Genomic DNA, 18,489 nt, shown 5'->3' with positions numbered 1-18,489 from the left:
AGTCAATGAAGTAGTTTGATTCAACCTAAAAGAAATCTTTGAATGAACGATTCTTTCAGTCAACGTAATTTTTTTACTTGAATAAAACTAGTCAGTTGCTTCCTTCCACATAAAGTATTTTTAGGTTAAACTGACAAACTATTTTACAGTGCACCTTACAGAAGCTTTTACATGAAATATTAATGAATATGCTGCCTGATGACAGAGGTATTTGAGAAAAACATGGGTGTTGTGAGGCAAAATGGTTCCCAAAGAAGCTATTTAAACAAATAGAAATATAAGCCTTTTATTTACTATCCAAAACCACCAGTGAAGCTTTCTGAGTTTTTATATGTAATGTTGATGATGGTTAAATAGTGGTTCGTATCACTGTAAACAGTTCTGACACTGTAAGTTTCTCTAGAACTTAGCATTTCACACCAAACTACTCTGAGTGTTGGACTATTTAACCCTCATCAACATTACATATAAAAACTCAGAAAGCACGTGTAGCTTCACTGGTGGTTTTGGATAGTAAATAAAAGGCTTATATTTGTGTTGTAGACACAGATCTGACTCCTGGTTCCCATCACCACCACTGTAAAGAAATCCTGGTCAAGTTTCTCAATAGTGCATCATTTCACATCAAACCGCTCTGAATTACTCTGCTTACGTTTCAACCCTTGAACTATGCAGAGGTTCTGAAAAATCAGTGTAATTCCCCTTTAAAATAACAGCCTTATTTACAGTTCTGATTCTGACTTAGAGCTATTTGTATGTAATATACACTAATATACGTATGCAATATATATGCAATATGCAGTTTGTTAAACATCTCAGCATTTATTGCAGATATGGATACTTCATCTTCACCTGAGATACTGGAGCTTGATTCTCTAGATGAGAATGAGTAAGATCACCAGTTTGAATATAATTCCTATTTTTTCATACCATCTTTGAAACAAATGCTGGTGGTAATGTTTGTTTGCTATTTTAAAAGAAAACAAAATCCTCCAACTGAAGAGAAGAGCGGAGTATTTCTCAAACAATGGGACTCGCAGGTGCGCCCCTTCATTGAAATGATCGACTACCTGCGACATATAGGCATTGAGAGAGAGCTTGCCCTGCCGTCCATCGCTGTTGTTGGAGACCAGAGTTCTGGGAAGAGCTCGGTTTTAGAAGCACTGTCTGGTGTGGGGTTACCCAGAGGCAGTGGTGAGAGATCTGTCTGTCACACAGGACTACACATAGTAGCATGTTGCACGTTATGCCATGATACGTGTTATAATATATTAAAAATCCACTGGCAAATCAATAATGTGACATGATCAAGATTGGTTTGTTGGACTACATGCTTTATCAAAACATTAACAGAAACACTTGCCTGATTGGTCAAGTTGCCCAGGCACACTGTAAAAACATTGTGATTGGTTGGTATTAGTATTGCAAAGGTAAATAATCATGATAGTCATAATATTTAACATAAATATATTTTGAGCAGCCCTAATGCAGCACTGTGCAAAAGTCAGATACAGCCATTAAGTGCAAGTTATTCTTTTTTTCAGATTCAGAAAAAAAGCAGAGAATATATATATTTGACAGACTTGCTGTGAGTTTTTTGAAGAAAGTTGCAGGAATGTTGTTCCACACTTCCAAAGTTCAGTCTTAGAAGTTGGCTGCTTTTTTTGCTTCTCACGATGCAAGTAATCCAACACATTCAATGATGTTAAGGTCTGGACCCTGGAGTGGTGATGCTTGATTTGCAGTTTTTTTTTGTCTATTTCTTTTTCTCAGTAATGGACTTTTTCCCTGTCTGTCTAAGATGATTACTTGAAGGAGTGTGTATCTAAGACTGTTCGATTGCGGAAAATTTGGAATCAATGGAGTTGATTCCAAGAGTCGGTTCCACACTATAATCTCAATTCCAGAAAAAAGAGATATAGAGGAGGACATCTGGCAAAAACAAAGAGTGTAAATTAATTATAATTAGCAAAGAAACTCAGAATGTTAGCAAAATTAGACTAACTACATTAAACTCCTTCTGGTGAGAAGATGTTTTGGCATGGGCTTCTGTTTTTTTCACTTTGACCTTCCCCTTCCTTTTGCAAGTAGATTATCTTATACCAAACTTCCTCAGACAGGTCTTTTGAACAATCAATTACATATTTAACGGCCTTTTTGACAGGACATTAAATAAATGAAGGATGGTTTCTGACATTTGCACAGCACTGTACATAGTATTGTTTTTACACCAAAGCTGTTTTACTAAGACTCAAGAGATGTAGAAGACTAAACTATTAAAGACTTGAAGACTGAGTTAAGTAAGCTAATGAAAGACAAATCATTTGTTTGTATTTCAGGCATTGTCACTCGCTGTCCACTGGAGCTGAAATTACGGAAGATACATGCAGGTGCAAAATGGACGGCTGTTATATCTTATCAAGACGTACAGGAGACGTTTACTAACCCTGCACAAGTGGAGAGTTATGTCAGAAAAGGTAAGAAGGGCTTTTAATATTTTAATATTTAATAATATTTAATGAAGAAAGGCTGCAAAAATCTTAGGCTTCTTGACTAAATGATATTTCAATTGAACGTGAAACAGAAGCTACTCAACTTTACTTCTGCGCTATTTCATATTTCCGAGTGAAATAAAGTGTCATGGAGGAGCATTGATAAGTGGGGGTATTGGAAGGTGGTGGTAAAACACAATGTCACTGGATAATATCAATGCTCCTGCGTGACGGTGTCACAGCCGAAATTCATAACACACTCTTAAGTGGGCAAATGTCAGTACAATTCAAAGATTATAGGAAAAGAATTTTGTCTTTTAAATGATACAATATGATTAATCATGTTTAATATGAGCAGAGTCATAAACTAACAAGGTAAAAAAAAACTTTTATCTAGGTCATCTTGAATCTACAGTAGTTAGAAATGTACTAATGAAATGAGCGCAACATACACAGTCCTGTCAGGTAATGGTCTCTTGAGATTTAGTTCCTGTCCATTTTAGCCTACTCTTCCACCAACCGTGTACACATGTCAACCACAGTTAGTGTGTACCGAGAGTTGCACCTGTTGTTCCAAATTTAGGTTCAGTAGGATGACCATATTTTGTTTTTTAAAGAAGAGGACAATGATGGCAGGAGGGTGGCCAAAACCAAAGACATTGTAGGCAATTTAACAATTTTGGCCAGACATATTTCCAGACCCCAAAAAAAAGACATGTCCTGAAAAAAGAGGATGTATGGTCACCCTAATGCAGGCATGTCAAACTGCGTTTACCCTCATCTAATGCTCTGAATTCATGTCATGAATTGCTAAGTAGCTGATATGCTGAATCAGGTGTAATCATTACCTGACTGAGATTGGTGCTGTTATTAAGGCAAGTGTATACTTAACCAAATGTATGACAAGAAATAATGCATGTGACTAATTTTTGTTTGAGGAACTTTTAAACAAGAAAAGACATTTTTAACAATTTCCCTGACTAGCCTTAGGACAGTGGTCTCCAATGCTCTTCCTACAGACCTGCTTTCCTGCAGAGTTCAGTTCTAGCTTGTGTCTAATGAGCTGCTCTTCCTTCAACCAATCAGGGACTTCTGAAGTAGTTAAATAGTTGGAATATGTGTGGCAGACTGTGGCTGGAACTACTGGATGGTAGATCTCCAGGACCAGGGCTGGTAATCCATAGCCTTAGGATGTTTGCACAATATTGCAGATTTAAATTTTGTTCTAACAAAACTGTTTGTAGCCCAGAATGTTCTTGCTGGAGATGGAGTCGGAATCTGTGATGAACTCATCAGTTTAGAAATCACGTCTCCCGATGTGTGCGACCTCACACTAATTGACCTGCCAGGTATAACAAGAGTTCCTGTAAAGGGCCAACCTGAAGATATTGGAGATCAGGTACAGATGCAATATTCTTATATAAACAATAATGAAAGTTTGGGAACTGAAAGACCTCTGACCTCTTATGATTGTTTTTAGATTAGACGCCTTATATTGAAATTTATTGAGAAGAAAGAAACCATCAATTTGGTTGTTGTACCCTGCAATGTTGATATAGCAACAACTGAGGCGCTGAGGATGGCACAGGGTGTAGACCCTCAAGGAACAAGAACTTTAGGTACAAATTCATATTTGCAAAGAAACACTGCTATACCGATGCAGAGGTACTTTGACTTGCAAATCAGTACGCTTTAAGAAGTCAGCAGGATTCTACTTATTTGTATACATTTCCTTATTGTTCTCTTTACTCAGCAATTCTAACAAAACCAGATTTGGTGGATAAAGGAGCAGAAGCTGACATCTTACAGATTATGCAGGGTAAGGCTGTCCCCCTGAAAAAGGGTTACATCATCGTACGATGTAGGGGCCAGAGTGACATCAATGAAAACCTCTCCTTGGCTGAAGCCACAAGATTGGAGATGGAATTCTTTCGAAATCACAGCCACTTCAGGTAACACAACTATGATACATGTATGTATCATACAGAAAACTGTAGCAGTGGCCCACGAGAATGAGTACAGGGGCCATAACTTATGCTCCTCATGCCTACGCAATCTGATCAAAATTGTTAATCAATTAGCTTTATGTAAATAACATTGTCAAAATGAACAAGTATTTCATTAATACTATGAATGGAAAAGTAATTGGAACCCACATCTTAATTTTCAATAGCTAGGTTTAGTAGGTGTATTTGAGCAAAGAAATCACCAAACTGTGAAAGCAGTGAATACCCCACAGTCTAGATGGGGTGTATATATATAGATAATCATTCATCACACACACACACATACACACACACACACACACACACACACATATATATACATATATATATATATATATATATATATATATATAAGACTGATATAAGACTGATATAAGACTAATATAAGACTAATATAAGACTAATGTAAGACTGATGTAAGACTGATGTAAGACTGATATAAGACTGATATAAGACTGATATAAGACTAATATAAGACTAATGTAAGACTGATGTAAGACTGATATGACTGATGTAAGACTGATATAAGACTGATGTAAGACTGATGTAAGACTAATATAAGACTGATATAAGACTGATATAAGACTAATATAAGACTGATGTAAGACTAATGTAAGACTGATATAAGACTAATATAAGACTAATATAAGACTGATATAAGACTGATATAAGACTAATATAAGACTAATATAAGACTGATATAAGACTGATATAAGACTGATGTAAATGAGCTCTGAATTGTGAATCATTCAAAATGCAGTCAAGGCTGAAACACGCTTTATCATTTAAATGTGAATAGGTGGAACTTAAACTGCTATTTCTGCAGCTTCATTTCCATTTACAGATTGTACGATGTGGAGAGTGAAGGCTAAAGTTGCAAATGTACCAATGTTTACATGTTTCATGAAACTCTCATTTCAAAAAGGAAGAAAAGCCCTTACTATGCAGACTGAACAAAAATACTATATTTCATTACAATGTCTGAACAGCAGATACTCATGGCAGACCAGTGGCATCTTTCATAGGATCTTTCAGGCCCCACTGCTAAAAGCCAGCCCCAACCCCCTGTAGTCAGTAATCCACAGTTGTGTCAGTATATATCACTATTTGAGGGGCTCAATAAAGATTTTAAGTGGTTACTGCACTTGCAGTGGTTACTGGGACCCAGTATGGTTGACCCCCTTGACCCCCAAGCAGTTAAGCTACAGTGGCAGACCTCTACACATATTCAAAATGTACTATTGGACCCCCATTGAAGCCTTCAAAGGACAATACTAATTGTTATTGTGTAGACCACTGGCCAACAAGTATGGTATGATTATAGATAATCATTCAAACTCATTGAAATGTATATATCACCTCCAGCTATCTTCTGGAAGAACAAAAAGTCACAACAAAGTGCCTTGCCAACAGACTCACCAAAGAGCTGGTTGAACACATCAAGGCAAGTCATAGCACACTGGTTAAAAAACGTTTTAGACAGCATCTTCTGAATATGCAACATGTGGTAAATTCCTTTTGGCTGCTCTTTCCCACATGCAGGCATCAATGCCATCCCTGACAGAGCAGATTCAAATCCGTCTGTCTGCTGTTAGGATAGAGCTGAGGAACTATGGTCAAGGTCCTCCTCTAGAGCACGACAAGATGGGACCTTATCTGAGCAAGGTAAGTTCTTCAGCGACTCACTAGAAGATGCATTTGAGCTCTTGAAACTGAAGCACACTCTTTGGTCTCGTTTGTTTTTGCGTGAGCAGAGAATCCTGGAGTTCAGTGACCAGATCAGTGAGATCTGTCGGACTGGAGGACAAGGAAACCTCTACTCACTCCTGCGGCCTGTGTTCAAACAATGGGAATCCCAACTGAGAGACTCCAAAGCATGCTGTACATCATCAGTCACTGGCTTATTTTTGAAGTGATGGTTTGACCAAAAAAATTCTCCCTACCCAAAATCACATGTCAAGCTCCAGTGCTGGCAGGCCAAAACTCTGCGATTTAGAGTGGTAGATGAGGGTAAAAGCTTATCTCGTCAGAACTTTGGCCCGGAAGGTCCCCAGTTTGACATAACTGCCCCAAATGTTGTTGATCAGCCAAAACGTGTGGCAGTTTTGCACTCAAGCTACAAAGCTAATGTAGCTAGCAAGTAATACAGCAAGCTTCTAACTAGTAGTGGATGGAATTCTTCCTCAGATAGGAATTTTGTCACATATGAAATACCAGCATGCCACAAACAAGTGCAGATAATGCAATGTATGAGCAAGCCTGTCTGGCACAACAGATGAACCAGGGATTTTTCCATCACATTTCAAATGAAAATGAAGATGGAGTAGTGAGTCACCTCAGTCAGTCCATTTTTTTGGAGGCAGCAGACATAAAGGAGTGCTACATCTTTTGAGTTTATGGAGATGAGAGCACTTCTGCTTACTCTTGCTTGTACCTCCTAAAATGAGCCAGCCAACTAGATCAGCTGATACATGCAATGTTCTTGGGGTTTGTTTGTGCAGCATACCTTGGACCAGCTGGCACAGAAGCATGAATGATTATAATTATACAATTTTATATATAATTTTCAAATTCCAGCAATGTCTGTCAGTCAAAGGCACCAATGGGATGCACAAATGAGAAATTTTTATTTGGATTTCCTGTTGCATCTTGGAACAGTGCAGCAGTTCAGTAATATTCAGGTGCTTGTACAGGTGCCAGATTGTAACTACCACTCCGTTTAATGTGGGATGGTAACTTCAAACTAAAAACTGCCAATGAAATTCTGCTTTGTAGAAATTTAAAACATAAACAAACATGTATCACCATTTTTGCCAGGCTTACAGAGCTAGTGTCATAGGTTCATTTATATATTGTTCAATTTTTTTTACTATTTTGCACAATAATATATATTTCAGATTAACTTTAGCTGTACAAATGGATCTTATTTGAAAGTCCAGGGACATAACTGATCAGAGACCAATCTTGACCATATTCAACATAAGTGTGAATGGAATTGCATTTTCTATGTCCACATACTACAGCAATCTATCGTCAAGATTTTATCTCACGTCCAAAAAATCTGGACAGTAGTGGCACCGACCAATGCCTTGTCTTCTGTGCTTTGGTTTCTTTTGATATTCAATAGTGTAAAATACACTTGTAGTAAGAGATGAAAAACAATGTTTACAATAGGTTAGTGGATGTTAAACTTGTACAGTGGAAAGTAAAATCTGATCTCATCTAGTCACAGTGGGGATGCATTTTAATGAAAAGGGTAATGGAAATGAAAAGTATATCCAGAAAGAATCCAGACATGAAACAAGTTAATGCAAGACATAAACATAAGCTCAAGCTCTTGATTATGTGGTTTCAGACACTGTATGATATATGGTTATCTATAAAAAAGGGCCAGAATAAGGACAAATAACGAATGCTACTAGAATTTTTAGCTATGCTATGTACTTGTGCCCATCTCTGTAAAACAGGGATGTTCAATCTTGTCCTCAAAGGACCAGCGTGGGTTCAGGTTTTCATTCCAAGCAAACGGAATAAACCTGATCCCACTGGCTTAATCAGTCAGTCTCAGTATGCAAACAACTGATCAAATGTGCTTTTGCTTTGAAAAATTGCAATGAAAACCTGCAGTCACACTGGCCCTTTGTGCAGAAGACTAGACGCCCCTAACACATGAAGTTTGGATGATGCTAAGCTTCCATTGGCCTTGTAGCTCCAATGAAATTAGCAAACCTCAGTAGCCATGTTTTGGTACATTTGGGGTAAGGAGAGTTGTGCAAATTTGATTTTGGTTTAAATTTAGCTCTCTCTCTCTCTCTCTCTCTATATATATATATATATATATATATATATATATATATATATATATATATATATATATATAAAAGCATATTAGACTGTATGTCTTAGTATGAAGAACGTCCATCGAGTCATGTCATGTTCTCTTTTTGGTCTAAATAAAGTCAGAGATGCAGTGCAGGAGGTGATAGAGAAATATGAAGCATATCGTGGGAGAGAACTGATAACATTCAGCGACTACTCAGTGTTCGAATCATTGATTCAGAAGCATGTTAATGACCTCAAACTACCAGCTGTGGAGACTCTGAAGACAATTAGAGGTAATGTAAAACTGAACTGTAGTAGATAATGGGGAACAGTTGAGAATGTATAGGCAAATCATAAAATATACAATAATGTTTTTTTGCCCCCAGGCATTGTACAAAGTGAGTTCAGAGCTATGTGTGAGCTCTGCTTCCCAAATTTTCCTCATCTGAGGTATATGATACTAGTAAGTGAAAATGATCTGTAACTATTTGAGCTTTACTTCCACTGCATAGTGTTGTCTACACTACACAACAATCCTATTAAGCAAAATCTTCAATCTGCTTAATATATCTAATATTTTTCATTTTTCACTGTGTTATAGGAACAAGCTGGGGAGTAAACTAATGTAGTCTGAATGTATTATGGCAATAATCATGGCTTCTTTGCATTATGTTGTCCTAATGTACTCATAGCCATTCTGTATATTCTCAGAACCAGATTGACGAGATTCAATCAAAACAAGAGGTCAAAGTGGAGAAGAGGCTCCTTGAATACATCAACATGGAGAAACTTGTGTATACCCAGGACCCCATTTTCACACAGAAATTGGTAGCCTTCCAGTTTGTAGAGCGGAGGCAGGAGTACGAGTCTGTTTGTTTAGATACTGGAGAGAATGCAACCTCTGCCAACAACTGTGCTGTATTTGACACCAGAAAGCTAACACCTGAAAAACTGATCATCTACTATGAGGTAAGTGACAGCAATTTAATGCTAAACGAGGCACTGCATTTGCACTGTGACACATTTGATTTCGAAAGCAGTAGCACTTTCTTTTAAAAGTGTTTTATCCATGTTTATGTGTGTGTGTGTGTGCACATACAATCCATTTGAATCATAATCATAAAATTAATTTGGCCCCAGGCCACCTTAAAACTTGAACTAAGGGTCTGTGTGTGGGCCCACATCCTATTCCTCACTCTCATAACTACACAACTTACAGGTCTATGTCATACCAATGATATTAGAATCATAATATGATTATTAACTGATAAATATGCCTGAACGTATTGGCCCTTATTTACCAAAGCTGTGTAAAGAAGAGTGCAGATTTAATGACGGACAAACTGAAATGAAACTTTCATACAGTGTGGAAACAAGTGGAGAATTGAGTGCAAATGATTAAACAGCATCAGTTTGTAAAATCAAGCGCTTACTCACCAGAATCATTTACATATCATTTAAAACCAGAATTCATGCAGATGTTTTGTAGATGGTTTGGTGAGCAAATGCTCTTTTATTGAACAGGCAGCAAGGGAGAACCACTGCCCTGGGAACACTGCCCAACTGTGGCTGGGATAGCAGGCATGTCAATTCTAGACATAAAATTCTCCTTTATGACAGACACTAGACTCACACAAACTACCCCAAAACCTGACACAGAACAGCACCCGTAAACATGCACACCCATCAATTAACATAAACAACTTAAACTATGAGCATCTTTCCTACTGTGAGCGGCCTCGTGACAGCCACTTCACAAGGCCACTTTTCAGTTCCCAAAAAGTTGAGACAGTATGTGAAATCTTATAAAATCAGAAAGGAGGGAACAATAAATTCATTCAAAATTCACAGGACACCGTTATATTTTATTCTATTTTTTATGCTGTGTCAAGCCTCCATGATGCAGTGCTGAAGATGATGTTTGTTGCGGATTTTCTCAGCATACACAATTTGTTTGAGATGACCCCAGAGATAAAAGTCAATAATAAAATCAAAAATAAAATAAAATGGTGTCCTGTGACTTTTGACTCACCCTTTACTTTGTCCTGTATTTGAGCAAAAACAAAAACAAAAGTGCAAAGATGAGCTATTTAAAGTTTAATCTTAATCAACTTCCTTGTTTTTCATAAATATATGCCCATTCTGAAATTAATGCCTGCAACAGGTTCCAAAAGAGTTGGGGCAGGAGAAATTTAAGACTATGAGATGCTCAGACAACACGGCTGATGCATTCATGTTTCAAGCTAGGAAAAGCCTAGTCCTTTATGAGCAAGGACAGGTTGACATTCATCACCAATGCAGCCAAAAATCCCACAATTAAAAAAATATATGATTCTCAGCCAGAGATTGCAAGGATTTTTGGTATTTTACCTTTTACAGAGCCAAATATCCTCAAAATATTCAGATAATCTGCAAAAATATCTGTGTGTAATGGAAAGAGCTGAAAACCAGAAATGAATGCTTGTAACCTTAAAACCCTCCAACACTAGCGTACTTAAAAACAGCATGATTCTGTTATGGATATCATCGCATGCACTCAGGAATTCTTTGAAAAAAAATCATTCTCAATAAATGGTGTCTGGTAAACATGCTTCTGCTTCAACTTTTTCATCCTCTTATGAACGAGTCCATAAGGTAAAACATAAAATATTTTCAATTTAATACAGGTAAAACTTTTTTACTTAGAATTTACTAATCACTGCTTTCTGAGGGAGAAGCGGCTTAGAAAATGTGCCTGTGTGTGTGTGTGTGTGTGTGTGTGCTTTCTGGCTTTATTAGTGTTTTCACAACCTATACTAACACCTAGTTTTGTACTGGACTGCCATGTGCACATACTATTATTGTTATTTTCGCTGAAATCTACACACACCTCTACAAGCTCTATGCAGTTTCTTCAGATATGACAAAGATGAAGTCAATGAATAGCAAAACCTTTGGTGAAATTTCAATGTGCTCATTTTACAATCAAATTTGACTGTATGGCCAACATGCCATCCTCTATCCTTACAGATCGTCTACCAGCGGCTGGCTGACTACGTGCCTATGCTGGTCTTGCTGTTCATGCTGAAAGAAGCTGCCATTATGCTGCGAGCAGAATCCATGGACCTGCGGGATGGAGCTGATGTGTCAAAGCTCCTGGCTGAAGACTCAGAGGCAGGGAGAAAGAGGACAGAGCTATATCAGCGCATGGAACGATTGCGGCAGGCGCAGGAGAGGATCAGCATTAACATCAACTTCTAAACCATTGATTTATTCAGCTGTCTTTAGTAATATGTTTTCTTTTGTACTGTCTTTTCTTGGCATCATGTGCAGGAAAATTCATATTCAAACATCTCTTTAAACTGGACTTTAAAGTAACTTTTGTACTGCTGAACGCTGTTTAAGGTTTAACCACCTTTTGTCGCTTCCATTTGCTTTTTTGAGATCAAGACTGACTGATATGCATTTCTATTCACTGCTGTTAAAGTGCCTGAAAACAAGGTATTGAAAGAAACTACAAAAGCACAAATAACAGGCGGCTTCTTTCAGTTTGTCTCGTTGAACTTGCTCACTGTTAGTAAACACAGATATAGTGCCTTATTAAAGAACTTACTCGCTGAATGGAATTATTGGAATTATAGCACATGAATGCAGTGGCTATGAAAAAGTAGAAGGTAAGCACATTATTTAAAACCATCTTCGCTATAAGTGTATTTTGGTTGTAAAATAACTGTATTATTGGTGTTGGATCAAAATCTCTTATTGCCAAAAAGGAAGTCAATCGTGAAATCATTTATTCAAAGTTATTTCAGAGCAATACAATGTAAAGGACTGCAGGCAATTTCATGTTCTGTAAAAAAAAAATAAAAACAATAAAATGGAGATAAAACGTTTCGTCTGTAGAGCAATGATATCTCATTTTAATGATTACAAATAAACATAAAAATGTTTGGATTCAGATTTCTCTTTGAAGCCTACATCACACTGATTTGTGATTTAACTGCTGTGTCTGATCCACTCGTACCAGCGCAACACATGATAACACACCACCAGTCACGGTCACTGCAGTGGTGAGAATGATCCACCATCCAAATAATACCAGCTCTGTGGTGGTCCTGTTCCTGACAAATGAAGAATAGGGTAAAAGGGGGCTAACAACGTATGTAGAGAAACAGATGGACTACAGTCTGTAACTGTAGAACTACAAAGTGCACCTTTATAGTAAGTGAAGCTGATAAAATGGACAACGAGCGTAGAAACCAGGTGGGAGTTCCTAATAAAGTGCTTAGTGGGTGTATAGTACACATTTGTGACAAAGTGCCCTGCTAGACCAAATCCCTTATTGTTGGTACACTATGGTTAGTTAGATGGACTGCTATTATCATGTTGATTGAACTTACTGTCCATTACAACTAAATAAAATGTGTTCTAAGAACTTCAACTTGAATTTGGACATTAAAACATAAAATCGCTTGTTGGACTAACGAAAAAAAGGCTTTCCAGACCACTTGTTCATCTTCGGACTCGAGATGAGATCGGCCATCTTGGGTGGCGCCCCACTCTGCAGCTGCTCCTCTATAAACCTCTTCAGTAAACCTCTTAAGTAAAAGTGACTGGAAACCAAACATTTCCATTCAAAAAAGGTTGACGGCACACAAACATAATTTTAACACTGACAGTGTGTAGTTTTCACCATTGCGCTAGCTACCTAGCGTTAGCTGGCTTAGCTGAAAACTGTGTAAGTTAGCCGTTAGCTAACTGACTGCTGCGCGGCTTTTTGTGCCCGAAGGCATTTCTAGTTACAGTTAACTAACCGCCAAAAGGCATTTTTATAGCTATAGTGTAAATAAAAGTCCACATTGGGTCAACTGCATGTTTTAGAGTTAGCTAGCATATGTAGCCACGTATAATGTTAAAACGGTGAATGGCTAACATTACCCAGGATAGCGGTTCTAGTCACTACTAGTTCTAGTAGTGTTTTCCTCCAGAGCTGAGCTAAATGAAAGGTCATTTAGAGTAAGAAGTGCTTGTGAAAAGTCTCTGTGTTAGTAGTAGTGTGGCAAGATTTTAGTGACTGAAAGCAAACGAACTTGGGTTCTGCTTTCGGCATGACTGCGAACACCTCCCGTCTGTTTTTCACGAGCTGCAGGCCACGAGTCCTGAGCTGGTTTGTAAAATGCAAGCACATGGTCTGCTTTGGTCTGTGCCCTTTTGCCTCTGACGTAAAACGAGCTTGCTTTAGCACAGTTTGTGCTCTTGTTTGACGTTAACTGATGCAGCATACAAGACATAAAGGTGCAATCAATAAGATGTGATGGAATGAGGTGTTTGAGTTTTAATATATTACCTAATATATAACCCAAAATTTATTTCAGGGTGTCCGGTTTACGTTGTAGATCACTTAAAGGAGTGTAATTATAAAATAAAGTATTGTGTATTAAGCATGTATATTAGGCAAACAGTCCACAATAATCACTAATCCTGGGTTGTCAGCAGTAATATTAGATGTTTTAATGTTTTACAGGCAGTTTGCATTTGACCTTTTAGTGGATGCTTTAAAACAATTTGCATGTTTAGTGTATGAAATCAGGAATTGATGTTGTCTAGAAATTTTATCTGCTTTAGTTAGTGTTTGAAGTTTTGTTTCAGTAATTTTTTCTATGCTTTCTTTACAGAATCACTGGCTTGCCAATGAGGCTTACAGAAAAGATGGTGTGCTTTTGACCATTTCTAGAGACATGAAGTCTGAAATTCTGGAAAAACTTGTTGAGGCAATATATTCCTACAAAGCCTATCCTGAAAATAAGGAATTTGAAAGTGTAGCCATTGCTCTCGTTGAAAAACACCCTTGTCTAAAAGAACCAGGCTCCACATCTGGGTGGTATGGGTGGAAACTCAGTCTAAAGTTTAAGATGGGGAAGCTAAGAGATGCAGGTTGTCAAGAACATTGAACATGAACTACCCTAAAGATCTCAGATATACTTTTGAGGTGATCCAGCGTCTGTTCATGGGCATTGGGATAGAATCTTGCACTGCTAGAGTACACACACTCAAGAATAAATGACTGACTTAGAGAGTATGCTTGTTGGTACTAGAGAGTATTTATCAGGTACTGTAACCTTTTTATTTATTCTTTTTTATTTATTATTTTATTTCTAGCTGTTTTGTAACAATGGGTTATCCAAGACAAATCTGTCTTCTTGCCCTCTGTGTTTGCAGAATGTGACATATTCATTATGTGTTTTGCAGTATGCAATAAATTTAAAAACAAAAGATCCTGAATAATCTTTTGCATCTTTGCATGTTTGGTTAATATGTACATAAGAGGATACAGTTTTTGTTTTGAAACAGATTAAGATTGTTCTTGTACAAACCAGAGTTTGAGTTCCTAGTTTTGGTCCCATGATAAATTGGTGTGTTCAGTATTTCAAGATTAATTTGTCTTCTTTTGTCACAAGTGAAAAAAGCAATTATGCTACACTATATAGATTGAAGTGTCAGCTATTTATTCATTTTTTCCCAAGTCAAGGATATTAAAGACTATATGCTGCTTGTGTTGTAGTAATTTGTCTCTACTGTACAGAGAAGGCTTTATACTAGATTTTGGAGTGTTGGTTTGAGGATTTGATTGCATTCAGCAACGAGTGTTGCTGAGGTTAGGATGTTGGATGATCACCACCCCACCTAATCTTCCCCAACTCATCCCAAAAGTATTGGACAGAGCACCATCATTCCATAGAACACAGTTCCACAGCTCAATGCTGTATCTGCTTCAGAGAGTCCCTTTCTATTGGCAATACTTTTCTGTAGGGATTAGACAAGCAGAATGTGTGCAATTGAACATCTGTGTTGCCAACAGAATAGGACTCTCTGGAGCAGAAAAAAACATGCACCTATTGGCACCATTCCTAGTGCCAGGCATGGGCTAGAGTGCTATAAAGCCCCCAACATTTAGCTGGGGAGCAGTGGAACTGTGTTCTCTGTAGTGATAATGCTCCATTCAGTACTTCATGGATGAGCTTGGGGAGTTGGGGATAAGGTGGTGTGATGATTTTGCTCTCTGTCACTGAATCCAACCAACTCCTCACAACAATGTTCCAAAATCTAGTAGAAAGTCTTCCATGGGCAGTAGAGACAGTTACTCCAACACAAGCAGCATAAACTCTTTTAGTACCCTTAATTTAGTAAGAAACTGTAAATGAGCAGGTGTCCTAATACTTTTAACCATATAGTGTATTTTTCTGTTTTGGCACTTGCTCTTCAGTTCACATTAACACATGGTTATTAATATGTTGCAAAGCTAAAATCACATGGACACAGTGGCCAAGGTTTCTGACTTGAAATTATGTTCAAAAAGCCATATTTTTTTTTGTATTTACGTTTATGGCATTTGGCAAAGCCAACTAATGGAAATATTATTGCAAGTTGTTAATAAAAAGGTTTTGGATACCAAACCAAAGTATATTTCTCATTTCAGAGTAATTTTTCAGCAGGCTGATTTGAACTGTTAATTATTTGAAATGTTTTATTATTATTTGAACTATTATATGAACTGTTGCTTAAATTAGACCAATGCAACATGGTAAAGTATATTGAAAAAACTTGCCATATCATGTTAAGAGAACTTGCCACATTGTTGGGATTGAAAATTGAAAAAAAGTTCTACCAATTTGATTTAAGTTGACAAAATTAATTTCTGTGAAGTCCACTTCACTTGAAATAATTATGAAATAATTGAGTGAACTTCCAGATTGTTGTGTGAACAAAACTTAATTAAGTTCAATAAACTTAACAGGTTATGTTCTTACAACTTAACTGAGTCGAAGCAAAAAGATGACTTGACTGAGTTCAGTTGAGTCAGCAAAAAAATACAAATTTTACTAGAAGAAGCCATTTAAAACTTTCTGAAAGTCAAGCTGGAGATGTGACACTATTTCCAGTCAGGGAGCTCAGTGAACAGTCGATGCTCACTGGTTTTATGGTGCATTGTGGGAACTTTCAGGGAACAAAGTGCTCTAGAAAGATTTGGACATTGAGACACCCTAGAAAAGCAACTTCCCTGGGCAGTAATCTGACTACTGAACTTCTTTGAGACACACCCACAGGTTGAGTCTATAGGCAGAGCTTCATAGCTACACCTCTTCTTTTTAGAGGCAGTGGGACTGCATCTCATGGCCACGTGGTGAGCAGTTCGACGTTACTACCTTAAGAACTGTCACTACACTATTTTTTGCATTGACGTACATTTTTTGTGTTTTAATAAAAAACACTAAAGATTTTACGTGTGTACAGCATTTCAAACTATGTTTGCGAGTCATGCTGGCTAGCGTGTTGGAGCCATGTTCAAAATGAGCTGAAATTGTCACTAGCGAAACATTTGGGAACTTTTTAGTGCTATTATTGTACTTATAGTGACAAAATGGACTGTTCAATCTTTCAGTTTAATAAAATAAACATAATTAAGGTACAGAGTCACTCAAAGCAAAAGTACTTTAGTGTGAAGTCCAAGTCAGTTAAAAGGTAAAAATGTGTTTTCAACTCTGACTTAAACTAATTCAGTAGAAAGATCCATTTAGCTTTTTATCCCTTTATCTCTTTACTAGCAAAGGCGTGCTAACGTCTGATTTCACTAACTGACTTGAGCCAGCAGTTTTTTTCTCCTCAGTGTCAGAGAAACCAAACATTCTTACTCCTTTCTCTGAGCGACTGAAGCTCCATCCAGCAGAGCAAACCATGCTGGGGACTATATGCAAGGACAACATGGAGAAAAGGGCACAGACAAACTGCCTGCCAGGCTATTCATGTTTGAGTCATTTATCGCTTTATTTAATGAATCCTTTGTAGTAAATATGTGCATAATAAAAAGACAAGATACATAAAATATGTGTATTTGCGGACAAACAAATATGAATAGATGTGTTTATTATGTCCTGTCCTGCCTGGATGTGACGTGGTTTAATGTGCCTTTTTCATATGCGGCCCAAACAAATTTCTTTGGCTGCTTCTGTCCTTTCAGAAAGTCATGAAGTTTGCAGTAGTGATCGGATGATCTAGGCCTTGCGTTTACTGAAACAACCATTAATTAAAGACGTGTTAATGTTAGAAAATCAATCTGATCTCAACTGTGAAACATTCCTTCCCTTCCCCTCAATCTAAGTATATCACTAAACATTAGGATATGACTGATCTTAACTACCATACCGGTTTAAGAACATAATGTCTATAATATTAAAAACCCAAAGCAATAAACAACGACAACGCACTCTGAAACCATGCTGACATCAACCCAACACGTCAAGGCAAGTAACTGTTTAATCCTCAAACAGCAGCGATTTTCACTTTTAAAAGATGTCATTTTGTTGTAACTACATTAACGTGTTGGTTTTCTATATAAATGTTGTAAATCAGTGCATTAATTGACTGTTAAAGACCAAAAGACGCAGATCTGTGTTTATGGGTTTAAACTGCCCGCAAACACCTTCTTGGCGCTGAAGTCTGCGTGAATCACGTGACCCTCAAGCACTGTGAGCCTCCGTTGACGCGACTCTCTTCACGGCTCTGCTGGAAGCGACTGGTTCCCGTAGACCGACCGGACTCTGGCAGGGAATTGGCTCAACTAATTTTGATTGACAGCGCAAGTTTACTGTCTGATTGGCTGCAGCCGACAACGATCGCCATCTGCTCCAGCCTCTGCCACGCCCACTGGTGCTCCGGTCCGCAGCACTGAACTTCGCCTCAGCAGGAGAAGCGGACTGAGATTTGAATTCTATCAACCGTCACCGCGTAACGGTCCTTCACACTGCGAGGAGAGGGCAGCGAGACAGCAGGAGGGTTAAGCGTTTCACCTGTTGCTGGTCATTTTGAAGGTCTGTGGTGTTTAGCTATTGAAATGAATGACTAAGAGAATGTGCGTCATTAAAATATCGATCCTTTTTACTGACAGACAGCGTTTGCTGACCGGTTCTTGTCTAACGCTCTCTTGAGGGAGTGAAATTAAGCAACCCTTCGTTTACGCCCTCGTGAGGAAAGATTCACAAAATTAAAAAAGAAACCATTTTTGCTGCGTTTTGATAACGTTTTTTTTAGTTCAAGGCGTTTCATTTTGGGGTCAGACGTAGTAGTCGGCTTTTTAAAAAGCTTTTAAGCCTTCTGTAGTGCCAGTTTCAGTATTTGCTACCCGTAGCTTTTCT

At 37.8% G+C, this 18,489-nt stretch overlaps 2 protein-coding genes across 2 annotated transcripts in view; both read left to right on the top strand.

The window, feature by feature from the left end:
• The first annotated feature begins 833 nt into the window (after positions 1 to 833).
• LOC108434714 (interferon-induced GTP-binding protein Mx3-like) lies at positions 834 to 12,146 on the top strand. Its single transcript, XM_017710055.2, has 13 exons — positions 834 to 889; positions 980 to 1,194; positions 2,340 to 2,477; positions 3,737 to 3,891; positions 3,973 to 4,111; positions 4,246 to 4,444; positions 5,864 to 5,942; positions 6,041 to 6,163; positions 6,253 to 6,379; positions 8,458 to 8,613; positions 8,707 to 8,783; positions 9,032 to 9,289; positions 11,330 to 12,146. The coding sequence occupies exons 1-13, from the start codon at positions 834 to 836 to the stop codon at positions 11,558 to 11,560; spliced, it is 1,953 nt and encodes a 650-aa protein (XP_017565544.1). The 3' UTR covers positions 11,561 to 12,146.
• A 5,921-nt stretch (positions 12,147 to 18,067) lies between these two features.
• The window catches only part of LOC108434728 (interferon-induced GTP-binding protein Mx3-like), a 46,409-nt gene continuing 45,987 nt past the window's right edge, over positions 18,068 to 18,489 (top strand). Inside the window, exon 1 of the mRNA XM_017710070.2 lies at positions 18,068 to 18,165. The gene's annotated coding sequence lies outside the window, so the exon portion shown is untranslated. The remainder of the gene's footprint in view (positions 18,166 to 18,489) is intronic.

The sequence above is a fragment of the Pygocentrus nattereri genome, chromosome 12, assembly GCF_015220715.1.
Source record: "Pygocentrus nattereri isolate fPygNat1 chromosome 12, fPygNat1.pri, whole genome shotgun sequence".
NCBI lineage: Eukaryota > Metazoa > Chordata > Actinopteri > Characiformes > Serrasalmidae > Pygocentrus > Pygocentrus nattereri.
The sequence above is the reverse complement of the archived record's forward strand: the minus strand, read 5'-3'. Positions and strand labels throughout refer to the sequence as shown.